This window comes from Asterias rubens, chromosome 2, assembly GCF_902459465.1.
Source record: "Asterias rubens chromosome 2, eAstRub1.3, whole genome shotgun sequence".
NCBI lineage: Eukaryota > Metazoa > Echinodermata > Asteroidea > Forcipulatida > Asteriidae > Asterias > Asterias rubens.
Genome location: NC_047063.1, coordinates 17,109,221 through 17,134,818, shown reverse-complemented (window position 1 = coordinate 17,134,818; position 25,598 = coordinate 17,109,221). Strand labels below are relative to the sequence as shown.

The 25,598-nt window shown below is 38.8% G+C and overlaps 1 protein-coding gene across 5 annotated transcripts in view; it reads right to left on the bottom strand.

Moving 5' to 3' along the window:
* LOC117304262 (receptor-type tyrosine-protein phosphatase delta-like) overlaps positions 1-25,598 on the bottom strand; it is a 110,644-nt gene that overhangs the window by 13,876 nt on the left and 71,170 nt on the right. For 3 of the 5 annotated variants that reach the window (XM_033788654.1, XM_033788667.1, XM_033788675.1), the window contains 10 exons: positions 25,009-25,163; positions 18,704-18,851; positions 17,429-17,594; positions 10,887-10,957; positions 10,494-10,591; positions 8,927-9,017; positions 7,339-7,415; positions 5,021-5,155; positions 3,987-4,121; positions 1,038-1,049 (listed from right to left, as the gene is read on the bottom strand). In XM_033788654.1, the coding sequence (XP_033644545.1) occupies positions 1,038-1,049; positions 3,987-4,121; positions 5,021-5,155; positions 7,339-7,415; positions 8,927-9,017; positions 10,494-10,591; positions 10,887-10,957; positions 17,429-17,594; positions 18,704-18,851; positions 25,009-25,163 (1,088 nt within the window). The remainder of the gene's footprint in view (positions 1-1,037; positions 1,050-3,986; positions 4,122-5,020; positions 5,156-7,338; positions 7,416-8,926; positions 9,018-10,493; positions 10,592-10,886; positions 10,958-17,428; positions 17,595-18,703; positions 18,852-25,008; positions 25,164-25,598) is intronic. The other 2 variants (XM_033788655.1, XM_033788661.1) reach the window with 2 other exon arrangements.

The following is a 25,598-nucleotide window of genomic DNA, read 5'->3' as shown; positions in this document are numbered from 1 at the left end:
TTGAGACCTCAAGTTTAGAATTTGAGGTCTCGAAATCAAGCATCAGAAAGCACACAACTTTGAGTGACAAGGGTGTTTTTTCTTTCATTATTATCTCGCAACTTCGATGACTGATGAAGCTCAAATTTTCACAGAATTGTTATTTTATGCATTTGTTGAGATACACCAACTGTGATGACTAGTCTTTGACAATTACCAATAGTGTCCAGTGTCTTTAAGACTTGAAGAATTTCGAATATTGAAAGCAAAGCAGGTTTAGAAGCTTATAACGTAGTATATATACAGGGTACTACTTGAACACAAAGATGGCTACTTGGAGATCATGAAGAGGTAAATCTAAAGAAGCACAAGTCTTAGATACAATTTATTTGAACAAAGTTAGGAGCCAGGAGAAGATGTAAATTCATGCCCAGATTGTATTTATTTCCATGTTTAAAGGCCTGGTCACACAGGCCTCGACAATGAGAACGAAAACAAGAACGTTAAAAATGCACGCCCTTGATGGGTTGAATGAGCGGGGGAGTATTCTGCGTGGAGCAATTCAACCAATAGAATGTGTTCTCTTTGGGTCGTGATCGTTTTTGTTATCGCTGCAGTGTGACGCAGCCTTAAAAATCCAGTGATTGTCATAACAAAACAATCGAAATAACACAAATTTAAATTTTCAAAGAGTTTGGGGAAAATGTTTCTTAACATTTGAGCATTAAAAAAAATTGACATGAACAAATGCTTCTGAAACTGAAAACTACATCAAGGAAAAAATGTAACGGTTGTTTACGCATGGTTGGGGCAAAGAAGAAGATCAAAGACCAGGATAAGACCTTCCTTCAACAAAATGGAAAGTGCGCTTATAAAGAGCCATGCATACCCTCTGGAAAAATACTGCAGCGTAAAGACAACATCAAAGTAAAACCGAAACTACTCGCTCACTACCAAGCAGCTCTGGGGTAACTTAAGACAAAAACAACACGACAGACAAAAGGGCGATAAACAAGAAGATCTCGTCACATTGAATAAGAGCATAAAAGTGGACCTACTGTTTGAATATCCTGAAAGTAATGTAGTCAGTTAAGTATGAAGAGAAAGAATGAAATAAAGTCAGTCAAAGAGAAGACGATACATGTATGATAAGTGGATGATATCATCATTCATAAATCAAAGGATAGAGTTTCAGATTACTTTCGATAAACTTGACAACAGTACCTACTCAGTCTTGACAACTATTTGCGGTTCAAATGCTGCTATGAGCGTGAAAATGGCCTCCAAGTGCTACTTTCTTATGTTCATTCACCACATGAAAACTATTAACATGCACAAAATCCTTAACAAAGCTTAGTCTGGTAACTGTCTGTTCTTAAAAACAAACACACATCCTCTTAATGTATGAAGCTATCACGTATGCCACATGCCACCTATCCCCATGCATCTAATGAAGTCCACAAGATGGCTGCAAAAAGTAATAAGTGATAATCCATGTCTGAATTGGCGGCTACATGTACAGCTAAATTTTCAGAGGCATCTTGCGGTGAAGTATAGGACGTCCTTGGAAACACCCTTAGCAACAGCCGTAGCCTTAGCTACCAATTGGCCGATATAGCCATATTGGGAGGAAGTCTTCAGAGACTAGTTCCAAATGGAAAGTGTCTCCATTAAATGCAGTCAAATAATAGTCTGGAGTTATTTAAAGACAAAACCGACATTTTGGACGGCGACTGCTCTGTGGTGAGGCATCAAGCGATGATGATGTGCGTCATTGGGAACGGTCTCTAGGGGGAAGTCTGCTAATTACACAAAGGAGTTGACAAGTGTGGGTCAAAAACAAAACCGGTACAGTAAAAACAACCATGATGAGTTCACAGAAGTTTTTTCGGGAGTGGTGGTTTTAAAGATAGAATATGCTGCTTTATATGAATAACATTTTGGTGATGGTGTTGGGAGGGGGAGGGAGATCCCTTGTCGTAGCATATGCGATTGGACATCAACCTGTAAGAAATCTGATAATCGGTTCATGCATGAATCGTTTCTCAGATTCAAATATTTATTGATATTTTTCATTCAGACAATCTAACTTCGCATGATGCTTACTACCATAAACATCTTCATAACAAGTAATTAGCTTTTGGATAGGAAGAGCAATTTCTTTTTTACATATTTGCTGAGCACAAAAATCTTGCTTAGCAAACATGGGCTACCAGCCAAATTACCAGCTTGATGTACACTGCTTGTACTTTCTGCTAAACAGCTTTTAGAAAGTTAGCGTTTGAGACAAAGGTGTTGTTTTGAAGAGGGAGACAGTAAACATTGCAGAAGACATTTTGATGGTTCATTTAAAACTGGGAGATCTCATACATCACAAAAGGTTTCTTAGACTCTTTCAGTATACTTTGTCTTGAAGAAGGTAAAGAACAAGACCAATTAAAGGCAGTGGACACTATTGGTAATTACTCAAAATAATTATCAGCATAAAACCTCACTTGGTAGCGAGTAATGTGGAGAGGTTGATGGTATAAAACATTGTGAGAAACGGCTCCCTAAGAAGTGATGTAGTTTTCGAGAAATAAGCAATTTTCCACATATTTGATTTCGAGACCTCAAGTTTAGAATTTGGGGTCTCGAAATCAAGCATCTGAAAGCACACAACTTTGTGTGACAAGGGTGTTTTTTTCTTTCATAGTTATCTCGCAACTCCGATGACCAATCGAGCTCAAATTTTCACAGATTTGTTATTTTATGCATACATTGAGACACACCAAGCAGGAAGACTGGTCTTTGACAATTACCAATAGTGTCCGCTGTCTTTAAGTAGTGATTTCAGAAACCTCAACGATGCCCGTGCACGCGAACAAACAGATTTCAAGGCCATACAGATTCTAAAATAGCATCATCAATAGGGTGCTTTCCTGACAACTGACAGGATTTCAGAGAAAGTGACATACATGTATTGAGACTTAAAGCTTCTTAAACTATTTGGAAGGTTAATTGGAGGTCAGAAAGTAGCATCGTATAATCACTTGTAAGTCTTCAGAATAACTCAATAAACCTCTCCAATGTATGAGAATCGTGAACCATATTGTCTGCTCAACTCTAGGACTATAAGGTCATCAGTGCAATTTCGATGAGTGTCATAAAATTGCTTGTGTGTATTTTAGAGCTCTTGGTAAATTGAGTTGATTGATCAAGAGCTTCAGAGTATTTGTTTGACGAAAAACAAACTTTCATTTTATAAAGTAAAACATTTGATTTATTTTTTCAATTTTATAAGCGTTTTTTATTATTTTATGAATATGTAATTGTAAACGCGATGTTGGTTCTATTAGACCTTCAATGTGTTATTAAGAACAATATTGCTGATTTCACGGAGAGCAAAAAAACAACCATCGGGAAACAGACTAAAGTGGATGGAATATCATGCCTGAACAAACTGAATTGTGCCAAAACAAAGTTTTTTTCAAAAATCAGAGAACTCTGACCAAGTCCTGTAACCATGAAAAAGTGTAATTACGTTGTGTTAAACAATGATGTCATATCTACTAACCTCTACCATGGAGACCGGGAACAAAACGGAAAAAGGGAACACAACATTTCAAAAGGGAATTCAAAAGGCTGGGTTTCTCCACAAAGAAAATTGTGTACAAAGTCTATGGGATGTTCTTAACTACAGGGAAAAAAGGATACAAGAAAAGATATAACAGGGATGCAAAAAATAACAGGTGTGATCCCCTCAGATTCAAGTAACCAAATCAGGGGCCAATTTAACAAAGCAATAAAATTCATATTTTCAGTGTCACCAGAGTGACTTGTGTTGTGACATCGCACTTAACTAAGCAACTACGCTTGATTTTCAGATCAATCTTAGATCTTTGTGAAATCGTCCCAGGGCAGCTAGGGATAAAATAGTCAGACATGTCTTTTAGTATATGAGAAAGAGTGTTCGTTAACGATACTATGCACACGGGGAACATGACGAAGATGGCATAAAAGGTTACCTTTCTGTGTTTGTGTTTGAGTAGGAACGTCCGGACAACATGGCTGGCGTATTTCTCCTTGGTTTCTAGTGTGACTTCAAACTCTCCATAGCGTTCAGGCATACCCTTGGCTGGCCAATAGCGATCACACTTCCGCTGTTAATAAAGGACATAACATTCTTTAAATTATTAACATTTAAATGTTCTGGATTACATTGTGAAGGCATTTTAATTGCTTTTTTGTTTTGTACAATGAAAAATGCATACCCAAATAACTCAATACCTGTTTTCTTTATGTCGGCCTATTATTATTATTATTATTTATTGGTTTATTTCATAAAAACATTACAAAGGAACGAACAGTATGACAACCGATCTGGTTGAATTGCACTAGAACATGTGCAGTATAAACATTTCTTTAAAAAGAACTAAAAGTTTAAACAGCCTATGTGACCCATGAATGAAAATATTTCTTGGTTCGGAGTTAACACTACAAAATGGCCCCAACCAAACCGTACTGCCATCAGAGTCAAACAGTTTGAAGGTTGAGTTAATAACAGTATTGAACTAAATCAGAGGGGTAAAAGGAACTTAAAGGAAACGCCATTAAATATTCCAAAGTTGAAATTTGACGTAGAAGGGCAATGCAATTTTTATTTTTATTTTTAACATTTACTATTTTATAGATTATGAGTTTCCCTGATGATCTAATAAAACAGTTACCATATTTTCAAATCATCTACATCCCTACTTCTGCTCTGTGTTTCACGACACTATTTTGTTAAATCACACAATTGGTAGTATTAACATCAGGTCCTAATTGGTACATTTTGTAGTAGATTAGAAAAACATTGTTGCAGTTACACAGATTGTATTTCTAGAATCAATTGTGTTGACGCAATGACATCAGTTGTTGCCCTCAGCATACTCCCCTCAAATGTCAAAGCAGAGGGTCATGTTTTCCGGGGTACGAGGGAGACACAAAAAAACACCTAATTTTTGCCACCCTCTACTTCCGTTGGTATTGTATTGCCATAGGATATGAGTGCACTTACCCTTCCCCTTTCCTCCAGCTTTGTAATCATGACAATAACGATGGTGTGTTGCTCCCACACCATCCTCCAGAAGTCCTCAAAGGTTGTCTTGAGAGGTCCCTGGGCTGCGATGTAAGCTTTCTGCCTGCCGTACCCCTAGAGATGCAGAACAAGGTGCTTCAGATTATTAAAGGCACTGGGGTCGAATTCACAAAGAATTTAGGGGGAAATATTCAAAAACTTAAGGCTATATAAGTTAGGACGAGTTACTCGTCATAACTCGCGACAAGACTAGTCTTGACTCTTTGTAAAATCCACCCCTGGATATGTTTGGTAATTACTCAAAATATATACTAGCATAAAAACTTACTTAGTAACGACCAATGGAGGGCTCTTGATATGTAGTATAAAACATTGTGAGAAGCAACCCCCTCTGAAGTAATGACATTTTTTGAGGAAGAGGTAATTTCTCACTAAAATATTTGAATCTAAGAAAGACTTCAGGCCTGAAGCCTTTTATTAGGCATCTGAAAGCAAACAACAAATCAGTGCAACAAGGGTGTTTTTCTTTCATTATTTTCTTGCAACTTGAACATGGCAAAGATCTCGTAGAGTTAATGTATGCTGATTGGTTGAAGACTGGTCATGGGAGGGTGGATTAATACATGTGACATAAAGACTGGCTCTGTGAACTAGCAAATAGATTGCCCCTGAAATAGCACAATAATGAGTACAGGTTCTGTACGCACTGTGCTGGCATGAACTATCAAATCAACTGTTTTCTTTGTGCACATTGTTTTTGGTTGGTGACTGGGCCCAATTTCATGGCTCTGCTTACCGCCGAATTCTGCGCTTACGATCACCATTCCCCGCTTGACATGCTAGTGCCGAATTTCTGCACTAGCCTTGAAAGCGTAGAATGCCTAGTAACGTGGAGTACGCACGCGCAGAAGCAAAAATTCGCCGCTAACCCGTGAAACAAGCACAGAATTCCCTGCTTCCATAATCGCCGATTCTGTGCTTACGTAAGCAGAGCCATGAAATTGGGCCCTGGTCACTGTTAATGGGCCTCGCCTTTGACAAGGTCCATTAACAGCCACCAGCCCAGTCATTACCACACAGTGAAGACATGCTCCTCATTGCCTATTAGAACTATAAGAAATGTTTCCCATTCATTCAATACAATTTTGAGAACTGTGTGTCTCATTACACACACAGTGCTGTAATCCTGGGTGGTGTATTCATTACAAAAGACAGTTACTGGATATGTATACGGGAAATCACACTGCTCACATCGGAATGAGATAGAGGAAATCCCTCTAAAAAGAAACAGACACATGGACACTCCTGTCGTCTAATCATTCAACATCGATCTGATTTTAAACTTTGAATTGACTTGGCTGCTTAGGACAAGGTGTCCCTTGGCCTCCGTGCTCTGTCTCAGGAAGTGGGATTTGGACATCTTCTTGGACTTGATCTTAAGAGCCAACTCTCCCTCAAAAGAGATTTGGCACATGGTTGTACCCACAAGTCTACTGTTCATGTTTATATATATCGACCCTAACCTCCCTAAATCCTCCATAATCCATTGCCAGGATTTGCTGTTCATGAGTCCATGATGCATATGAATTACATCAGAGTCCAAAGCATGCAGGCGTGGGAACTTGATCAGTCTTCCCCTTTTGTCTTTCTTCTCCCATTTTCCTGCCTTACTATGTGTGGAATAACATACTTCTGAACAACAGTAGTTTACTTTTGTTGTCCCCAATAGTCCTTTTGTTGGATAATATACATTTATACATGGTGTTGACTTTAATACACTTTTGTGGCTGTTTAAAGATGCTATGTCAGATTTTTTGGCCCAAACATTAATTTTTGTTGTTGAGTGAATGGTATTTCAAAGAGTATCACCCGCTCTTACGGAAAAAAAAAGTGTAACTTTTACTTTTAATGGTCAGGAACCATGATAAAAATTTAAAATGTTTCTTATCAAACACATAAGAATTGGTCACAGGATATATTGTCGGGATCCCGACAAAAACTAATTTTGAGCACTTTATTTCACTGCTACTAATAATTGGCGGACTTGTTCAAGCAATGGCTCAAATGAAAGCTTGTAACTTTCTCGACCCCCATCAAAATACCTATTGAATTTCAAATCAAAATGTTTGGGTTAAATCGGCCAAAAATCTGACATACACATGTAGCATCTTTAACAGTGTTTCTGATTTCTGAAACAAGGGCAAACAAAACATCGCAAATCAGACTAAAGTAGAGAGAATATCATGCCTGTTTCAAGATAAAACACAGCAAGAAATAAGGGTCTATGGTCTACTTACATCGATGTAACTGGCATTAATGTAATCTGATAATGGCTGATTGGGCAAGATGCTCAACTTCACTCTCGTGTGGTCATCTAAAAAAAGGACAACAAATAAAAAAATTATCTATACTGAATTTCAACAATAATAATTCAAGGAAATTCTATCCGAATGGCTGACCTGAAAGAAACTTATTGGTAAGTGTACAAGCACTTCCATGATAAACTGTATATCAAATTTACTATGTTGGGTTTCAAAGATTACAACAAAGGCATAATAAACAAATGCACTGATCTAGCTTTTATTTTTTCAATTATGGAAGAAATCATTAAGTTTTTGAATTGCTCGGCACAAATAAACACTCATCAACGACTCAACTAAAATGTCAAATTCTGTCATCAGAATCATTTTAAAGGCAGTGGACACTATTGGTAATTACTCAAAATAATTATTGGCATAAAACCTTACTTGGTGACGAGTAATGGGGAGAGGTTGATGGTATAAAACATTGTGAGAAACAACTCCCTCTGAGGTGCCATAGTTTTAGAGAAAGACGTAATTTTCCACGAATTTGATTCAAAACCTCAGATTTAGAACTTGAGGTCTCGAAATCAACCATCTAAACGCACACAACTTCGTGTGACAATGGTGTTTTTTTCTTTCATTATTATCTCGCAAGTTCGATGACCGATTGAGCTCAAATTTTCACAGGTTTGTTATTTTATGCTTATGTTGAGATACACCAACTGTGAAGGCTAGTCTTTGACAATTACCAATGGTGTCCACTGCCTTTAAGCTGTGACTCGAGGGAATGTATTAAATAGATGATACAATAAATGCATCAAGGATTAGAGAATATCATTTTGGTTTTACTCTACAACGATGTGTAATCAGTGCTTTCATGTTTTTTAACAAAAATATATATAGGCAAGGCGACCTGCTAAGTTGGGGTTCAAATGAAAAAATTTGGCACAACTACTTCCCCATTCATCAGGAACGAACCAATCTCATAAGTATGGGACGAAATCTTATAAGTAGGGACGAAACCCGATGGTTTGATAGAACAATTTCCTTATTTAAATGACCTTAAAACAACAATTTATGTAAACCACTGCCGTGTATCACATTGTTTACAATTCAAGACCACATTACCACAAGTTTAAACCAAAGATCTATAACAAAGGTATAAACTGACCACATGAATACCCAGCAATAGAAGACAAAGTCACATGGCTGTTTAGCGCATGACAGTGACTCTGGTTTCAGTTTCATATAGTATGGTTGTAGTAGCTCTTATAGACCAACTAATTACATAAAAACTGCATAAGCTTTTGTGGCAACAACAACTTCATTGGATGCACAGGGCAAACTTGTGTGTGCCGTGTTTCCAATGTCATATCGCACCATTTAAAAGCAAAAAAAAAACCAAAAAAAACCTTAGTGGTTCAATTTCATGGCTGTACTTATTACTGCAGAATTACGCTCTAACAGGTAGACAGAAACATATCAAGCCTTCGAGAAAGACTCTGCTAGGGACGAAACGTCAGACCATTAATTATTTCTTGCAGAAACAACTTAAAGGGGAAGGCACTAAAACAATACTCACATGCTACAATGTTGGTGTATCTGTTTTTATGTTTGAGAGAGACGTCTGTGCTTGAGAGTGCCGGGTAGGCTGTACTGACATGCTGAATGTCCTGCAGGAAGTAAAAGATGTTTCACGTCAGTCTTAAAAATTCAAGAAATTGTCTAATTCATCGACCAACTCAAAAATGTAAAAAGCCATTGAGCACCACCTGCCCCCCAAATAAAATAAAAGATTCAACCAAAATACAGCTAACTGAAATGAACCCTAAACCATGAAAACCACCTCCCCCACCCACCTTCAAAAAGGGGGGGGGGATCTTTGTGCTCAATGAATATGCAGACTGGATCCTAAAGCCTTGCCATACATGTAGTTCTTATACTATTATGAAACATATGAGCACCAGTCTACTTACAACATTGTGCAACGATGTCACATAATTTTCACAATTACAAGAGCGGGTAAAGCTTATTTGCTGACTTTCAGTCGCTTTTGATTCATCAAACATTTCTCAATTAAATTACAGACTATTTTTGATGATCTACTTTTTAAAAATTTTGTTTAACATCAAACAAACTGTTGACTTAATTACGTAAACGGTACACCAGTATGCTCCTTTAGATATTGTCCACTTAGGAAAACTTAGCAGGATACCATTTACACACGGTACATTTGTCACAGTATTTTGGCTGGTAACCTCATTTTTGCCGTGCTTAGCTTCACACTGTGCTGAAGCAAGTCAATTAAATTGGGCCTTGATGTCAGAACCACCCCAACTCATTGAGAGATTGTTATTACATGGTGTTACCGCAAACTTTTCTATATCTTACTTCCACCATGCAAAGTTTCAAATCCTACTTAGGAATAGACTCGTAGATAACCAAATATAGGCTGAGGGGCTCCTGGATGAACCCGCTCGCCCCCCTACTCCCTCCTCCATCCCTCCCTGCCGACGTTCTTAACAGACTGTCTGCTTCTGTATCCGTTAATATTCTTCCTGTCCTGATGACATGATGACCATGTGCTGGATGACCAGTGAATTTAAATAGGTCAAAGGTTATATTCATTGGAGTAAACAGAATTACAGGGTCAAAAATTAAAATTAAACTAAAAAAAATAATAATAATAATTTAATATCATTGAAGTCATAGCGTATGTATCTAGGCAGCCGGATTGTGCGTTCACCATGGATTGTTATGTCTTTCATTTTCACACAGTAAGCACCAGAAGGTTAGCATGCCTTTTTGTGTGCTTATGGTAAGCAGCACAATGAATGAAAATGGCACAGTAAGCACAAATTTGCCGTTAAGCAGCTCTTTTTAATTTGGCCCATAATGGCACCAGGGCCCAATTTCATGGCTCTGCTTACTGTAAGTACAGAATCGGCGCTTATGGAAGCAGGGAGTTCCGTGCTGACGGCAAGCGTATTTCACGGGTTAGCCGCCAATTTTGGCTTCTGTGCAAGCGTACTCCACGTTACTAGGCATTCTACGCAGAAAGTCGCTGCTGCAAGTATGCGGGGACTCGTGATCGTAAGCGCATAATTCGGCGGTAAGCAGAGCCTTGAAATTGGGGCCAGTTCATTTACCTCATACTCTGTAGCAAAGCCGCCATCGCTGTCAGCATGGTTAGCAATCACATGTGCCTCAAATTTACTCAGTGGAATAGGTGGCTCTTCTAACTCATCTGAAAAAAATCATCAAACATTGAAACAATTAATAATATGGTACATGTCTCTTCAATCCCTACTACCAACACAACTTGAAGATGAACAGAGCAAACTGCTCAAAACGGTTCTTACCATTGCACTCATAGGTACTCTAGGTACGACTAGGGTAGAAAACGTCAGGCCACTATCTATTATGTTTGCATTTATACAATAGGTCCTTATGGTTGGTTTAGGAGTTTGCTTATTCTATTATAGAATTTTGGTCAACAGCATTTTAAAATATTGAGGTCAGACAAACATCATCGCTGTTACCTGGTTTAGCGAATGCCGGAGGCACTCCGTTTTCCTGTTTTTCAAACTCAAGACGGTCCTTCTTCCGCATCCTGAAAAGCAGAAGAAAAACAAAACCACAAAACCACATTTATTTTTAAAAAGTAACAAACAGGAAAATAACAAGAAAACATTGAGACGCTAGCGTCAAATCTCATCCTCAGAAACACACAAACATGAGGAAAACATACATGTGGCTGTTTAATACTAACTTAGAGAATTGAGAATGTGATTTGTTGTTTTACGGGTTCCTTTAAAGCGTTGATCCATTCTCGTCCTCGACAAGGAATCAGGTGGTGTTTAAATCAGTCACACGGTGACCTTTAGATGTAACTTGATGACATGCTCAGGCTGCATGTTTACAAGAAGGAAATGAGTGTCACAGAGTAATTATTCATTTCCAAGGGTGTTTGGGTAATTATCAGCGTCAACTCCAGAGAGCTAAGCTCGGTTCATACTTCTTGCAAATGCCAATACGATACAAATTTAGAATACACATTGAATGTTTTGCAGGAGTTGAGCACAAGTCAACTGTGGTGAACTATTTGTTGCGGATTTGTGCTGTCAAAGTTGGTATCGCATTCGTATTTGCAGGAGGTATGAGCCGGGCTTAAGAAGATGGAACATGGTTTAACGACTAAAGACAACAGCTTTGATTCGTCGTCTATCAACACTAACTTGTCAAAGAATTACCTTAAAACATCCAGGAGGTCTTTTACCTGGAAAAATGCTTATGATCATCCAGTATCAAGTGATCAAATAAAGTGACTGTAAAGTTGTCTTTACTAGCTGAGGCAAAACAATCAAATTCTGATGCTTTTAGAAGAAGAAGACCCCTTTACAATTTATCCACCAGAGATGTTTTGCTCTTCCTACCACAAGACAATTAAGCTTAAAAAATGAAAGTTCTTGCACAAAACACTTTGCAGAGCATCATGTCTTAAAGATTCACTTTATACGGTTTTATTTCTGTCAGTAACACATGTGGTTTCCAGTGGGTTCTACATCTTCAATCTTCCACATGAGAATTTTTTTAACTGTGATAATTTAATAACATCACAGCCGACTTCCACCTTTTACAAATTTATTTTCCAGAGTTTGAAAAATAATTGTGTTCACGGTGAAGGAACTTGTGGTATGATTACACACTCCACCAAGAAACCACTTATATTACAAACAGGGTGCCATGACATTATTACCGTATGTCCAAAATCAAATTATTTTTAAAAGCTATAAGTTTCTGATTAGTGTTATTAATTCATACACGTACAACATGTTACAAAGTCCTAACAACAACTTTATAAAGTTACTGCCAACACAGAAGTAGTACAATTTTTACAATTTTAAGAAACATGGTTGATCTTTAAGATATTGGACTTCAGATGTAGGCCTACTTCTCTCCTTCGCCATCCAGGGAGGCCCAAAAAGATTGGACATCTTCCAAGGATTCTCACACTTCTAAAATTAAGTCCCCTCGGCCCTTTACCCTCCCGAGCGGCTATTTTTGGTAATGTCATCTAGATAGCTTGGAAGCTTTCCGACAAGTCCAGAGGGTACAAAGGTCATAGGTCACGGTTGACACAACCATGATGCCACCAGCCCCCATGATAAGCTAAATATAGATTTTACATGTGAGCTGAGGAGAGGGTGCGATGTCCACATTACAAATTATCAGATAACCTTTTACAAGGTTGATTTGAGCCTTCGAGAAAGACTCTGCTAAATGTATGTTTTTGTGAAAGGCAAGATAGAATTTCACAGCCGTACTCTGTCAGGGAAAACATAATTAGATTTTCTAGTCTAAAAAAGGAATACAATTGTTAGCAGAAAATTAACAAACTGCCCAGTTCCTTGAGACAAAAGCTACTTACTTTTTTAATGATAAATGGTCGGGTTCTCCAATGTGAAAATAAGTTTGTTTCATTCTTCTCTGTTTTTTATCTGGCTTGATATTTCGACAGTTTTTCTACAGTTTTCACCGTTTTAAGTTATTCATGTTTCCAACCATGACGCTTAGGTGCAGGAAGGGAGTGTGAGGCTGTTTTACTCTTGCCATATTCTTAACGCTTTACTGCACTGTTTTCTTTTGAAGAGTTTCTATGTTTATTTTTAATATTATCCATCTCTTAATCTATAATAAAAAACAGTGACACTATCCCTCAGAACGCTTTGTTGCCTAGATGAGATTGACAACTTATTAAGACACTCAATAACAATTCACAATGCCGTACTCTCAGAGGGCTTGTCTTCTTAGAACTATGAATCTTATAATGGTCTGGCCACTGCCTCCAGGCTGCTCTCCCTGATAGTCCGCCGTTCGTTAATGGATGAACAACAGGGGACAGATGCTGAGCTGTATTCCTACAACAATCTCAGCACATAAGTTCAGCTTAAAGCCAGTGGACACTATTGGTAATTTAAGTGTCAAAGACCAGTTTTCTCACTTGCTGTATCTCAACATACGCATAAAATAACAAACCTGTGAAAACTTGAGCTGGATTGGTCGTTGGAGTTGCGAGATATTAATGAAAGAAAAAACACCCTTGTCACACGAACATGTGTGCTTTCAGATGCTTGATTTCGAGACCTCAAATTCTAAACTTGAGGTCTCGAAATCAAATTCTCACAGGTTTGTTATTTTATATATTAGTTGTGATACACGAAGTGTGGACTTGGACAATACTGTTTACCGAAAGTGTATAATGGCTTTAAAGACAGTGGACACACTTGGTAACGAGTAATGGGGAGAGGTTGATAGTATAAAACATTGTGAGAAACAGCTCCCTCTGAAATGACATAGTATTTGAGAAATAAGTAATTTTCCACAAATTTTCTTTCAAGACCTCAGAACTAGATTTTGAGGTCTCGAAATCAGGCATCTGAAAGCACACAACTTTGTGTGACAAGGGTGTTTTTTCTTTCATTAATATCTTGCAACTTCGACGACCACTTGAGCTCAAATTTTCACAGGTTTGTTATTTCGTGCATATATTGAGATACAAGTGAGAAGACTGGTCTCTGACAATTACCAATAGTGTCCCGTGTTTTAAAGGGAGGATGTATGTTTGGTTTTTGCCTACAATTTTCTTTTTAAAGACTTCAGGACTGAACTTTTTAATATTTGAGTAAGTAATAACCTCTTTCAGAAAAACTCAGTACTTCAGAGGGAGCCATTTCTCACAATGTTTGTTTACTATCAACAGTTTTCATTACTCTTTACCAAGTAAGTTTTAATGCTGACAATAATTTTGAGTAATTATCAATTGTCCAGTGCCTTTAATACATTTCAGTGTACAGATAAAACACACAACTTTCTGCACAATCATTTGCTTATTAGCTTGACACAATGGACCTTTCCGGCTTTCCACTAAGCTCCGCCCACCACGCACGTGAGCAAGACACGTGTACGAACACTCCCAATGACATTCTGCACGATTCTGCCGCGCGTGCCAAATAAACGCGCGCGCATGACCGAGTTTGTCCGACCATAATCATCGCTGTGATTGGTCAAATGGGTGAACGCGCACAGTTTGATTGATAGGCCGGATCGATCCATTGGACACTGACAAAGATTATGACAGAACTTTCTCTTTCGGATTGTCTTTCCATTGAAATGAGTTTCACATGTACTTATAAATCATAATGCAGTTGCTTATGCACACATGATCATATCCTGTTGTGTTTTTGTCATGGTGGCCCTGGATCGGTTGTTTCTTGTTTCAGGATAAAATCAGGAAAACATTTTCCTGTATGGATAATTTTTCAGCTTAAGTTTCTTGACAACTAGATATTATTCTCGTATTTAACAATGTACCTTTTGAACCATTACATTATTTCAAAAAAGCTGAACATGAGATTTTTTTAATCAGGAACCTTTTCTTTCTCCCGACCGGAGCTGTTTCTCTTTCCTTCTTCTGTGTTCACATTTTATTTTTACTTGAAGAATTTTTTTAATTTTTGTTAAATGTGCATTAATGTACGTTTTTTCTGCCTGAGAAATGTGAGAAATTAAATTAAATAATTTTTTTATTTTTTATACTCATATGGAAACAAATCCTGGTTCAGTACAAATCGTAAACTCAAGTGAATATATGACAAGCAATGACACACTATCAACATAACAATACACATGATGTAGGATGTACCTGGACAGATCAGCATCATCTTTGAAAAAACTGAAGAAAGAAAAGAAGAAAAAAGCTGAAAGAGAGAACCACTAAGTTCCTCTCGAAGGATTTCAATGTCCGCTGGCAACGAGTGGAGCAATTAAATAAAAGGTCTCCAGGTTTCCTGTGGGTTTTTGCATCGGTATAGAACACTGTCCCAGAAGCAGTGTATATGCTGCATGACGAGGGATTTCATTTCAGCCTTCAAGAAAGACTCTGCTTGGGCTGAAACATCAGGCCGCTAACTATTATGTTTACTGTAAGCCTGTTTGGTTGGTAAGCAAGTTTGCAACAGCTCATACTATTTTTCACTAGCATTAATACAGTCACATCAATTAGAAGAGGATGTTAATCATGACAGAGCTGATTGTGTGCAAAATTAATTCGCTGTTTTGAAAGGTGTGGTACATGAACAAGGTGAATTTGAATTAGATGACATCAAATAGTGGATGGGGAACAAGACTGGGACCTCATCAGACTGGCTAAAAACAGAACATGTAGAAGGGTGGACCAAATCATCAAGAGTGCAGGGTTGCCCCAATGGCCGCAAGACTATGGGACTATGTGAGCTTGGGCTCTGGTTTGGGCTCTGGCTTGTGCTCTGGCTTGGGCTTGGGCTCTGGATTGGGCTCTGGCTTGGGTTCTGGCTTGAGATCTGGATTGGGCTCTGGCTTGGGGTCTGGCTTGGGCTCTGGCTTGGGCTCTGACTTGGGATCTGGCTTGGGTTCTGGCTTGGGATCTGGCTTGGGTTCTGGCTTGGGATCTGGATTGGGCTCTGGATTGGGCTCTGGCTTGGGGTCTGGCTTGGGGTCTGGCTTGGGTTCTGACTTGGGATCTGGCTTGGGTTCTGGCTTGGGATCTGGCTTGGGTTCTGGCTTGAGATCTGGATTGGGATCTGGATTGGGATCTGGATTGGGCTCCAGCTTGGGCTCTGGCTTGGGCTCTGGCTTGGGCTCTGACTTGGGCTCTGACTTGGATTCTGGATTGGGCTCTGGCTTGGGCTCCAGCCACGGATGGCTTCATTTAGCCACACGAACGGAAGGGGGCACTAAGGACCTGACATCTACTCTTCCACCGGTACAGTTCAATAATCATGAGGGTGGGGGGGGGGGGGGCTGAGGTAAGCATGGAGAGGGGAAACCTGGGAGTGGTGCCATCATTTCCCATCCCTGGAGATATCAAATGGATTCCGCTTTACGACTCAGTAAACTTTGGCATGACTTATTTTTATAAACAAAACAAGCGTTTCCGAGGCAGGATGTCCAGGATGGAGAAAGTTTCATAGTACAACATTTGCTTCATGCAAACAACAAAATTGACACACAGCTAAAGAGCAAAAGGTTCAAGGCATATTTGACCATTTGCAGTTTCACAATAAAAAGGAATAACAAATATCTTTGAAAAATTTCGCTCAACAAAATCTGACGTGTATCCATGTATCCATCGTGAATGGATGGTTATCGTATCTAAATATGTATCCAGGCCATAAACTTTGCTCTTGAAGGAGCAATTTCCCTCTGCTAAGGGGCACTCTATGAGGAAAATGTAAACTTGTATTGAAACTTTGCAAAGGGCACCGCAGCAAAAGCACAGGGCACTACGGCAACAAGCCATTTGCATGTTAGATTTGAATATTATCTGGTACAATGACGTGCTTGGTCACAAGTTACCACTTAATCATTAATTCATCAGACTATAGAATCAGTAGCTTTGTCACGTGATTCGGGCAAGGTTTTGCAAAGTTGCGTAAAAGACAGTGAACACCTGTACACAATTCTGTATGGATGTGTATGGCATAATGGTACCAGGGTTTGCTCATCTGGAGGTTGCTATACAAAAACTTGTCCGAAACCATTTGACATAGCAACTGTCTCTATATAGTCTGAGAAATTCAAATGTAAATGGTAAGTTGTGACTAAGCAGGTCATTGTACCAGACATTATTCAAATCTAACTAGCAAATGGCTTATTGATGTGATACACTTGCAAAACCTCTCTATAGACCCTTTGCACAACGCGAAACGCACCTCCTAAAGCAACTTTCCGTTCGCCATGACAGGGGCCAAAGTAGTGCTTGTGGGGGGTGCTGACACACGTATTTTGCATGACTGCGTAAACAACAAGTGACCTTTGGTGAAACTTTCTGACCAAATGGAGGCGCTCGCGATAGTGCCTCCAATTGTTGATCAGAAAGTTTCAGCAAAGGTCACTCATTGTTTACACAGTCATGCAAAATACGTGTGTAAGCACCCCCAGCCCACAAGTGCTACTTTGGCTCCTTTCATGGCAGCCGGAAAGTTGCTTTAGGAGGTGCGTTCCGCATTGTGCAAAGGGTCTATTGATACAAAAAGAAACTTACTTGATAAACATGTAGGTGAGGCCAGCAACAACCAACGCCAGGACATAGATCATTGCAAACACCACTCCAACGATGGTACCGAGGGGAGGGCCATCCTCGTTGATGCCCATGCCCACAGTGCTGTTGGGGGTCAGCGTGGTCACTGGTGACTCCGCCGTGGTATCTACTGGATGAACAACAAAGATTTAAAAAATCACAATGAGTACCAAAAGTCAGAGGGCGCTCTACGCTGCGCTGGACAACATCACAAAGGGGAGTGGAAGAAGCCTAGATGAACTGAGAAGAGCAGCGATTGAAAGAGACCAGGTGATGTCGGCGACTCCAGGAGTGCGCGCGCACCCATTACAATCTGAGGACGAGGCGACCATGGACGCAATAGAAAGTTGTTTTAAAAGTAGAATACAATGAGCGACACAAATATGCCTCGAAATTGTATTGGTTTTTTATTTACTTTGCGAATTTACTCGTTCAGCCATTTTGTGGAGTAAAAAACTTAACTCCTCAAAATAGCATGCCATTTTTCCTTTTAAATTTTGTCGCTTCCTGCTTCCCTTGAAAGGACTCCAACTGAAACCATAAATTATGGTGGAAATTCAAAACGATTTTCAAGACTTCCCACAGAAACTAAAATATAAAGATTGCGTTCCTTGATGATGAGTTTGACCACCAAACATAAACAACTAGACATAGAGAAGGTACATTCACTCAAACAGACTGTTTTGTTTACTATGGTATTTCAAGAAATGACATCGGACCAAAATTCAGTTCACTTTTTAAAGCTTGCCTACAAAATTTCATGGTATTTAACAGTGGATACTTGATGCATTGAATTTTGTGATACGGTGCTTTTTAATGCTTTTCGTCCTAAACTAATAAGTAACAAAATAAGAGAGGTTTGGGTCAGTTCATGGTGTAACAAATTTCTGCAAATAGACATTTTCCGTTTTCAAAACTGACACCAACCATGTACTACAATGCGAGTGGGACTGCTCGTGAAAATTTACGTAAAAGTGCGCTACATGCAAGATCAGAAACACCAGGGTCCAATTTCATGGAGCTGCTTAAGCAGAAAATACTGCTTACTTCTGCTTAGCAAAATAAAGCAAGTCACCAGCCACAGATAGTACTTGTGAGATGGTATTTTGGCTGGTAACCTTATTGTGGTGAGCATAATTTTGTTGTGCTTAGCTACTTTTTGTGCTTGAGCAGCTCTGCCCCCCGACTGCTCCCCCATGTAACCCAAAAATCTAAAATGATGGCTATACATGTATTTACCTGGTTTGTCAATTGTAAAGACAACAACTTCGGAGGGATTGCCTGTGTGGAGATCTGTATTGGCAATACTCTTTGTAGCTGCTCTTACTGTCACCTCATACTTAACTCCACCCTTTAGATTCTCCACGATGCGCCACAACTTATCAACCTGTGTCGAAGGAAAGGAGAGATATTGTTAGTATCTAATATCACAAGGTCTGATGGCCACTTCAAGGTGAGGTCTACATTTGACTGATTTGGGCTATCGACCCAAATCAATTGTCACAAGGAGCACGTTGCCACCTACTCCTTGGGCTGAAACAGGGTTACCCCCTTCACTGACTGTAAGGATGTAGGCATGGGTATGTATCATCCACTAGGAGCCTGGTTGGTAGAGCAGAATACACTATCTTCTCACCTTTTCGCGATGCAATTATGGTTAAGTGCTTTGCTCAAGGGCATAAGTGTCAGAAATTTAAATTTCATCCAATATAATTTCATGATCGGTTCTAGCGAATAATCCAACATTCCCTGCAGACAAACAGAACAGATTGATGGACAAAAAATATCAAGATTTTTCTCAATACTGGTTCTTCTCAAAAACACCCTCTCTTCCAGAAGCACTACACGGTTGTCGTCAGTTACTTTTTCAATCCAGAATTGTCAACCTCCACTTCTTTTCAGAATCAACACAATTCAAAAGAGACTTACACACGGTGGCACCACAAACCTCACCTCATGATACTCCCACCATGCAAAGTTTCAAATCCTGCTTTTAAATCCAATTTCATTCATGCAACACACTTAAGTTGTAACTAAGAGACAACTCCATAGCTTTCCATTCCCTGCCTATTCACATAAAACAATCAGAAACAACAGAAACTAAGCAGACTATTTCTATGTACTTGCCTTTCAGCCTATCCAACTAAACTCGTCATAGAAACTACCCGTAACAGAAACTTCTTTCCTCAACCAATGCTACTCTAATTTCAATCTTCACATTGGTAATAAAAAACCATGTACTTCTAAGCGCTCTCCAAGCTACTGCTGTACACACAAAGTTTTAATATTATCTTAACTGACACAGTAAATCTAGGATGGTCCACCCGATGCCAAGTCATGCATGAAGCACTAAGGTCACAGCCACACAAAGAACACAAGTGAATAGAGTACACATCGCCCTTTTCTGCTGAATATTTATCTGCTGAATGTTTTTCCTAAACTCCCATTTGAAAGAATGAGTTTTTTATTTTATTTTATTTTTGTGGGTGTTGAGTTGTAGGTCATGCATTGTGAACGAGGAAGTTCCTTGTCATAAAAAAAAGAAAAAAATAATTAATGTGTCACGTACGACATGTACAATAAATGAAGCCATCAAACACATCACCGGATACAGTAACATGACGCCATACTCAAATTTCATCACGATCAATTGACAGTTGATCTTAGAGTTACCATTAAAGGTAGTGGACACTATTGGTAATTGTCAAAGACCAGTCTTCTAACTTGGTTTATCTCAACATATGCATAAAATAACAAACCTGTGAAAATGGGAACTTGATTGGTCGTTGGAAAACTACGTCACTTCAGAGGGAGCCGTTTCTCACAATGTTTTATACTATCAACCTCTCCCCATTACTCATTACCAAGTAAGGTTTTATGCTTATACTTATTTTGAGTAATTACCAATAGTGTCAACTGCCTTTAAATCAAAAAGATAGAACCACGTTGAAGGCAAGAAACTAAAAAGCACCATTTTGCATTAAATTCGTAAGAAGATTTGGTAGACCTTTTTACAACTGAACAGCCAAAATTGGCAAACTCAAGAGAAATAGCTAACCCAACATTGGATGAACACAGCCTGATGAAAAGGATGATGACATGTTAAGCGAACAGGCCTGTACGCTTTGTTTTAGAAAGGGCAAGGGCACCAAGGCATTTTGTCCTCGGTAAAGGGCACCCTCTGAGGATATTTCTACTGGAGCATTTCAAGGGCACCAAGGCAATAACCAGGGAGAACGGAGGCAGTTGCCTTCATTAGGTATCAGGCCCGAGCGAAACTACATGTACATAACCCTGACATACTACCCACAATCCTTTCCAGAATCACAGCAATGGCTTCTACAGGTATTCGGAAACTGATCGCTTATAACCGAGACTACAAAAACTTGCAAAGAGTATTACTGCAAGTGGGCGTCATGGTTTAACCAAAAGACCCAAAGATAAATATATGTCACAACATTCCCTTTGAAATAAACCTCTAGCCTACCTGAGAGAACAACTATCAGGTTTAGTACCTCCGTGGATATCTCATCTAAAAGCTGTGAGAATGAAAACCTCCACGGTATTCGTCCCTCTGATTGCTGACCGTCCTCCACAAAAACCAGCCGTTGTTTCTTTACTCAAGACTCGGGACAGACCCGTATGATAAGCTAACAACTCAATGTGAAGAAGTTTATTTTGGTCCTTTTCATCAAAGATATCATTCCTCTGGTCACTAGTTATGAAAAGACATTCCAGAAGAAAAAAAGCCACAGAAGAGAAAAGGCACGGAAAGAAAATCACAGGCAGGCCCCTGCCAAAATAACAGAATCTTGCGAATAAATCCTGTGATGTGAGTAGATGGCTGTTGCATGAAGATCGCAGACCGCTAATCAGTATTTAGAATGGTGTTTGACATTTGACAAGAGAGAGGGAGCAAAATCCCAATTCCCTGGATGTTCTCAGTACTTATGTTCAGAGCTTGAAAGCTTTTCATATTATTGGGTTCTTATTTGGGGAAAAAATCCTTTTGTGCATCATAAATAAAATGGGATTGAACCAAGGAACAACGCGTGAAATTTGAAACTTTCGGTGATGTTACCTTAAAAAAAAAACATAATTAGCCAATGCTTAATTTTATTGCCACAATTTAATGATTGTCTAATGACATATTATGTTGGTAAATCGTAATCATTTTATTTTATTTGAAATTGACAGCCACAATGCCAACAACATGTGGCCTCCTAATTGTAGAATGGCTCGATACAACTGAAGCAATAAACAAAAATACTTAATTTGTTTAAGTCTTTCTTTATACTTTTATTTGTTTTTTTGCTCTATAAGTGTGTGTTAAGTTTACTGTTTGTCTGGACAGTGGTAGAATTTCTGCCTTTGTATTTTTCTTTTTAGATTAAGTCTTAAAATACTCTAAGACTTTATTGTCCCCCAATTTATATTCCGCAGCCGACAGATCACCTTATAATAGGATGGGACTTTTAAAACAAAAAGAGGACAAGAGAAAACAAAACAAAAACTAGAATGGCCAATTTCATGGCTCTGCTTACCACCAAATTCTGCACTTACAATCATTCTGTACTTTCTGAGTAGTTAGACCCGAATTTCTGCGCTAGCTGTGTAAGTGAGGAATGCCTCGTAAAGTGGCACCGTGCACAAGAAAAAATTCCCTTCTAACCCGTGAAATACCCTAGGCATAAGCACATATTCCCTGCTTCGGTAAGCATTGATTCATTGCTTACGGTAAGCAGAGACATGAAAATAGCAGTGAACATAAGTCCAACCATCAGGGCCCATTTTCATAAAGCCTGTAAGCACAAAAATTTGCTTAGCATGAAATTTCTTCCTTGATAAAAACAGGATTACCAACCAAATTTCCACGTGATTTTCAGGATAAGCAAACAACCGCTGAATGCCAATAACAAGCAATATGCAACCAATTAAAACCTGGTTGCTAATCTTGAATTTGACAAGGAAGAAATTTCATGCTAAGCAAATTTTTTGTGCTTACAGGCTTTATGAAATTGGGCCCAGGATACTTTACATGTACCTGGCTTTCATCTAAAGGTAGGCAGAACAAACATCTAGACCTACCTCTTGATCCTCTTAGCACAGATTCAAATCACAAGATTGAAATCCATCAACTACTTTATCGTTTCAAGGAATATCGTCCCTTTTTTGTTCGACATCCCTTCCAAACAGGCACAGCATCTAATCCATGTCAATCTGAGCCTTTTCACAGTGTAACATCTGATCAGACTTTCTTGATAATTTTATAACATTTTTAAAAGGAAGGGTGGAGTTATTAGAAGGAGGAAAGGAGGCTACTATTTTTAACCTTTTTTACAGTGAGTTTGGAAATAAAAGTCGACCTTCGGAAAAAATCATGTGATTTTATGGCTGGTATTAGCCTTAAAAACATGATGCAAATAAAAACCAGGAAATTTATGGGAAATTTCAAGGTGCTGTGGTGCAATATGCAGCCAATCAAAGACGGACCACAGGGGTGAACCCCTTCTCTATATAGTAGGTGCACTGGGTTCTTTTACATGCGTTCACAACACACAGGACATACAGATTTACATCCCATCCGAAGGAAGTACCAATAATGGTCATGTGTATTGCTCAAGGACACAAGTGTCACGAACTGGACTCGAACCCACACTACGCTTATCAGAAACAGTTCAAGTTCTGAGTTTCGTACTCTTAATCCGCTTGACTGGGCTATCTCATGAGCAGGATTAGCTACATTATTTCCCCAGAAATGTAAACACTTTGTTAATTTGAATGTTGTCAACCTTTTGGTTGTTTTTTTTATTCAGATTAAATGAACCAGAAATAATCTCTTAAAATTGTCATTTGGTTAGTGATTTAACCAGTTCACATCGAATGACATACCTATACAGACAAACATTTTCTGGACCGATGTACAGCTGGGGTGCGGCAGATGGTTTATTACGACCGGAACAACTTAAGAATGACCTCAAATTTTTGCTGGCAGCCAGACAGCCGCAGAAACATCAACCTTTTCTTTTCATTGTGTAATGATCACAAGCATGCACTTACTGTATTAGTTTTATTTCATTCAGCAAAAAGGGACAACAGGTGCTGGACCACATGCTTTTTAATACACTTTTCCCAGAGGTTATTGCATAACCCTCTATTTCAGTACTTTGTTGTGATGTAGTACAAAAATGGGAAAAGAATGGACAGCTGCCACCATTGTAATAATGCCCAGGTAGCAGTTAATAGGCACAACAGTTCTTTTTCAGAACTAAGAAATCTCCCGAACCCCCAAAAATCTACTCCCCTGTAGTAGAACATTTAGCAAGTTCTCAAAAGAACATACTCCACCCAGCCTGTAGATACACACACGATGTTATTGCAAACTAAATATATCATGGGAGGTAAGTCCGAGAGTTTCGAGATTCCAGAATACCATGGGAGATTATCGGCCGTGGCTCTTGGCCGAGGTTCTGCAAATCACGGTGAGTGCCTACTCATAACTCCAGCATACCTTCGGAGATTATCGGCCAGGTCTCACAGCCGAGGATCTGCAAATCACGGTGAGTGCCTACTCATAATTTCTCACACAACATCAAATCCCTGAGCTAATTATGAGAGCCTTTGTTGTCATTCCTTGTGAAGTCAGGGTTTCATTGTGGCAAAGATATTTTCAAAGAAAAATGATTATTCCAGAAGTTCACAAAAGTTCAAAAAAAATACCTTGGCTGTGTGAAGAGACTTAATACCAACAACATTTCCCAGAATTTTTCTGACAAATTTAATCTGGTGTGAAAAGGGTTAAAACAGATTTGTTGTACTCTCTTTTTAACCTTAAGTGCGTTTCAGACGTGGAAAATCACAGACAACCAGTTTCAAGCAATCTCCAATGAGAAAAAACATCTATCTATATTTCTACACAATTTTCTTTGGGCAGTAAGATAGTCAGTAAAATGTCTGCTGTACAACCAAAGTGTTCACTTTGCTTGCATTGCCTCCAAGTTGGCTGTAAAGATTGCCCTATGTAACCCACAGAGCCCAACTTCATAAAGCATGTAAACATGAAAACCTGCAAAGCACAGAAAAATCTTGCTTTACAGCAACTGGTTACCAGCCAAAATTCCCTTAGTTTACATTGCTGTGACTGGTGTCTCACTCATTCTTTGCTTAGTTACAAGACACTGGACACTATTGGTAATTGTCAAAGACCAGTCTTCTCACTTGATGTATCTCAACATATCCATATGACAATCCTGTGCAAGTTTTAGCTCAATTGGTCGTCGAAGTTGCGAGAAAACAATGAAAGAAAAAAACACCCTTGTCACATGAAGTTATGTGCTTTCAGGTGCTTGATTTCAAGACCTCGAGCCGTTTCTCACAATGTTTTATACTATCAACAGCTCCGCATATCTTGTTAGCAAGTAAGGTTTTATGCTGATAATTATTTTGAGTAATTACCAATAGTGTCCAGTGTCTTTAAATAGTATTTTCTGCTGACCAGCTTTATGAAATCGGGCCCAGGTTTTGGTTTGTAATAAAGATCTTACCTCCACTGCATCCATAGTAGCATTCTTGCCGGATTCCCAGTATTTGATCGTATAGCTATCAATGCTTTTATAAAACACCTCAGGAACCATCCATGATACTTTAGCCTGTCCGCTACCCATGTCGGTTACCGTCACATTCACTGGTGAACTGGGGGCTAAACAAATAAAAATAACAAATTGATTAAAAAGACTTCCAATAATGGCCAATTATACTAGCAATATATCAAAAATGCTACAACCCTTTTGAAAAGAAATTTGTACAGATTAGTTGTATTGAATATCATATACATTTATATGTGATTAAAACAAATGAGCGGTTCCAAAAACCATTGTGATCTCTTTAAACATACGGTGCACAATATTGAGGAAAGTGAAGACTTTTTTCCTGAATCTAAATTTGACAGTAGATTCACTTTGAACCATTAGTTTTCTGTGGATTGTTGTGTAATGTACCATGGATTTAATACAAATCTGCACAGGACTGTTACATTGCAAAATTCCTTTGTAAACAAAGAAATACACCTTACATTAAAATACATGTACCTGTACAGTCTGATTTGTTTTAATTTCAAATGAGAAAAAATAAGAAC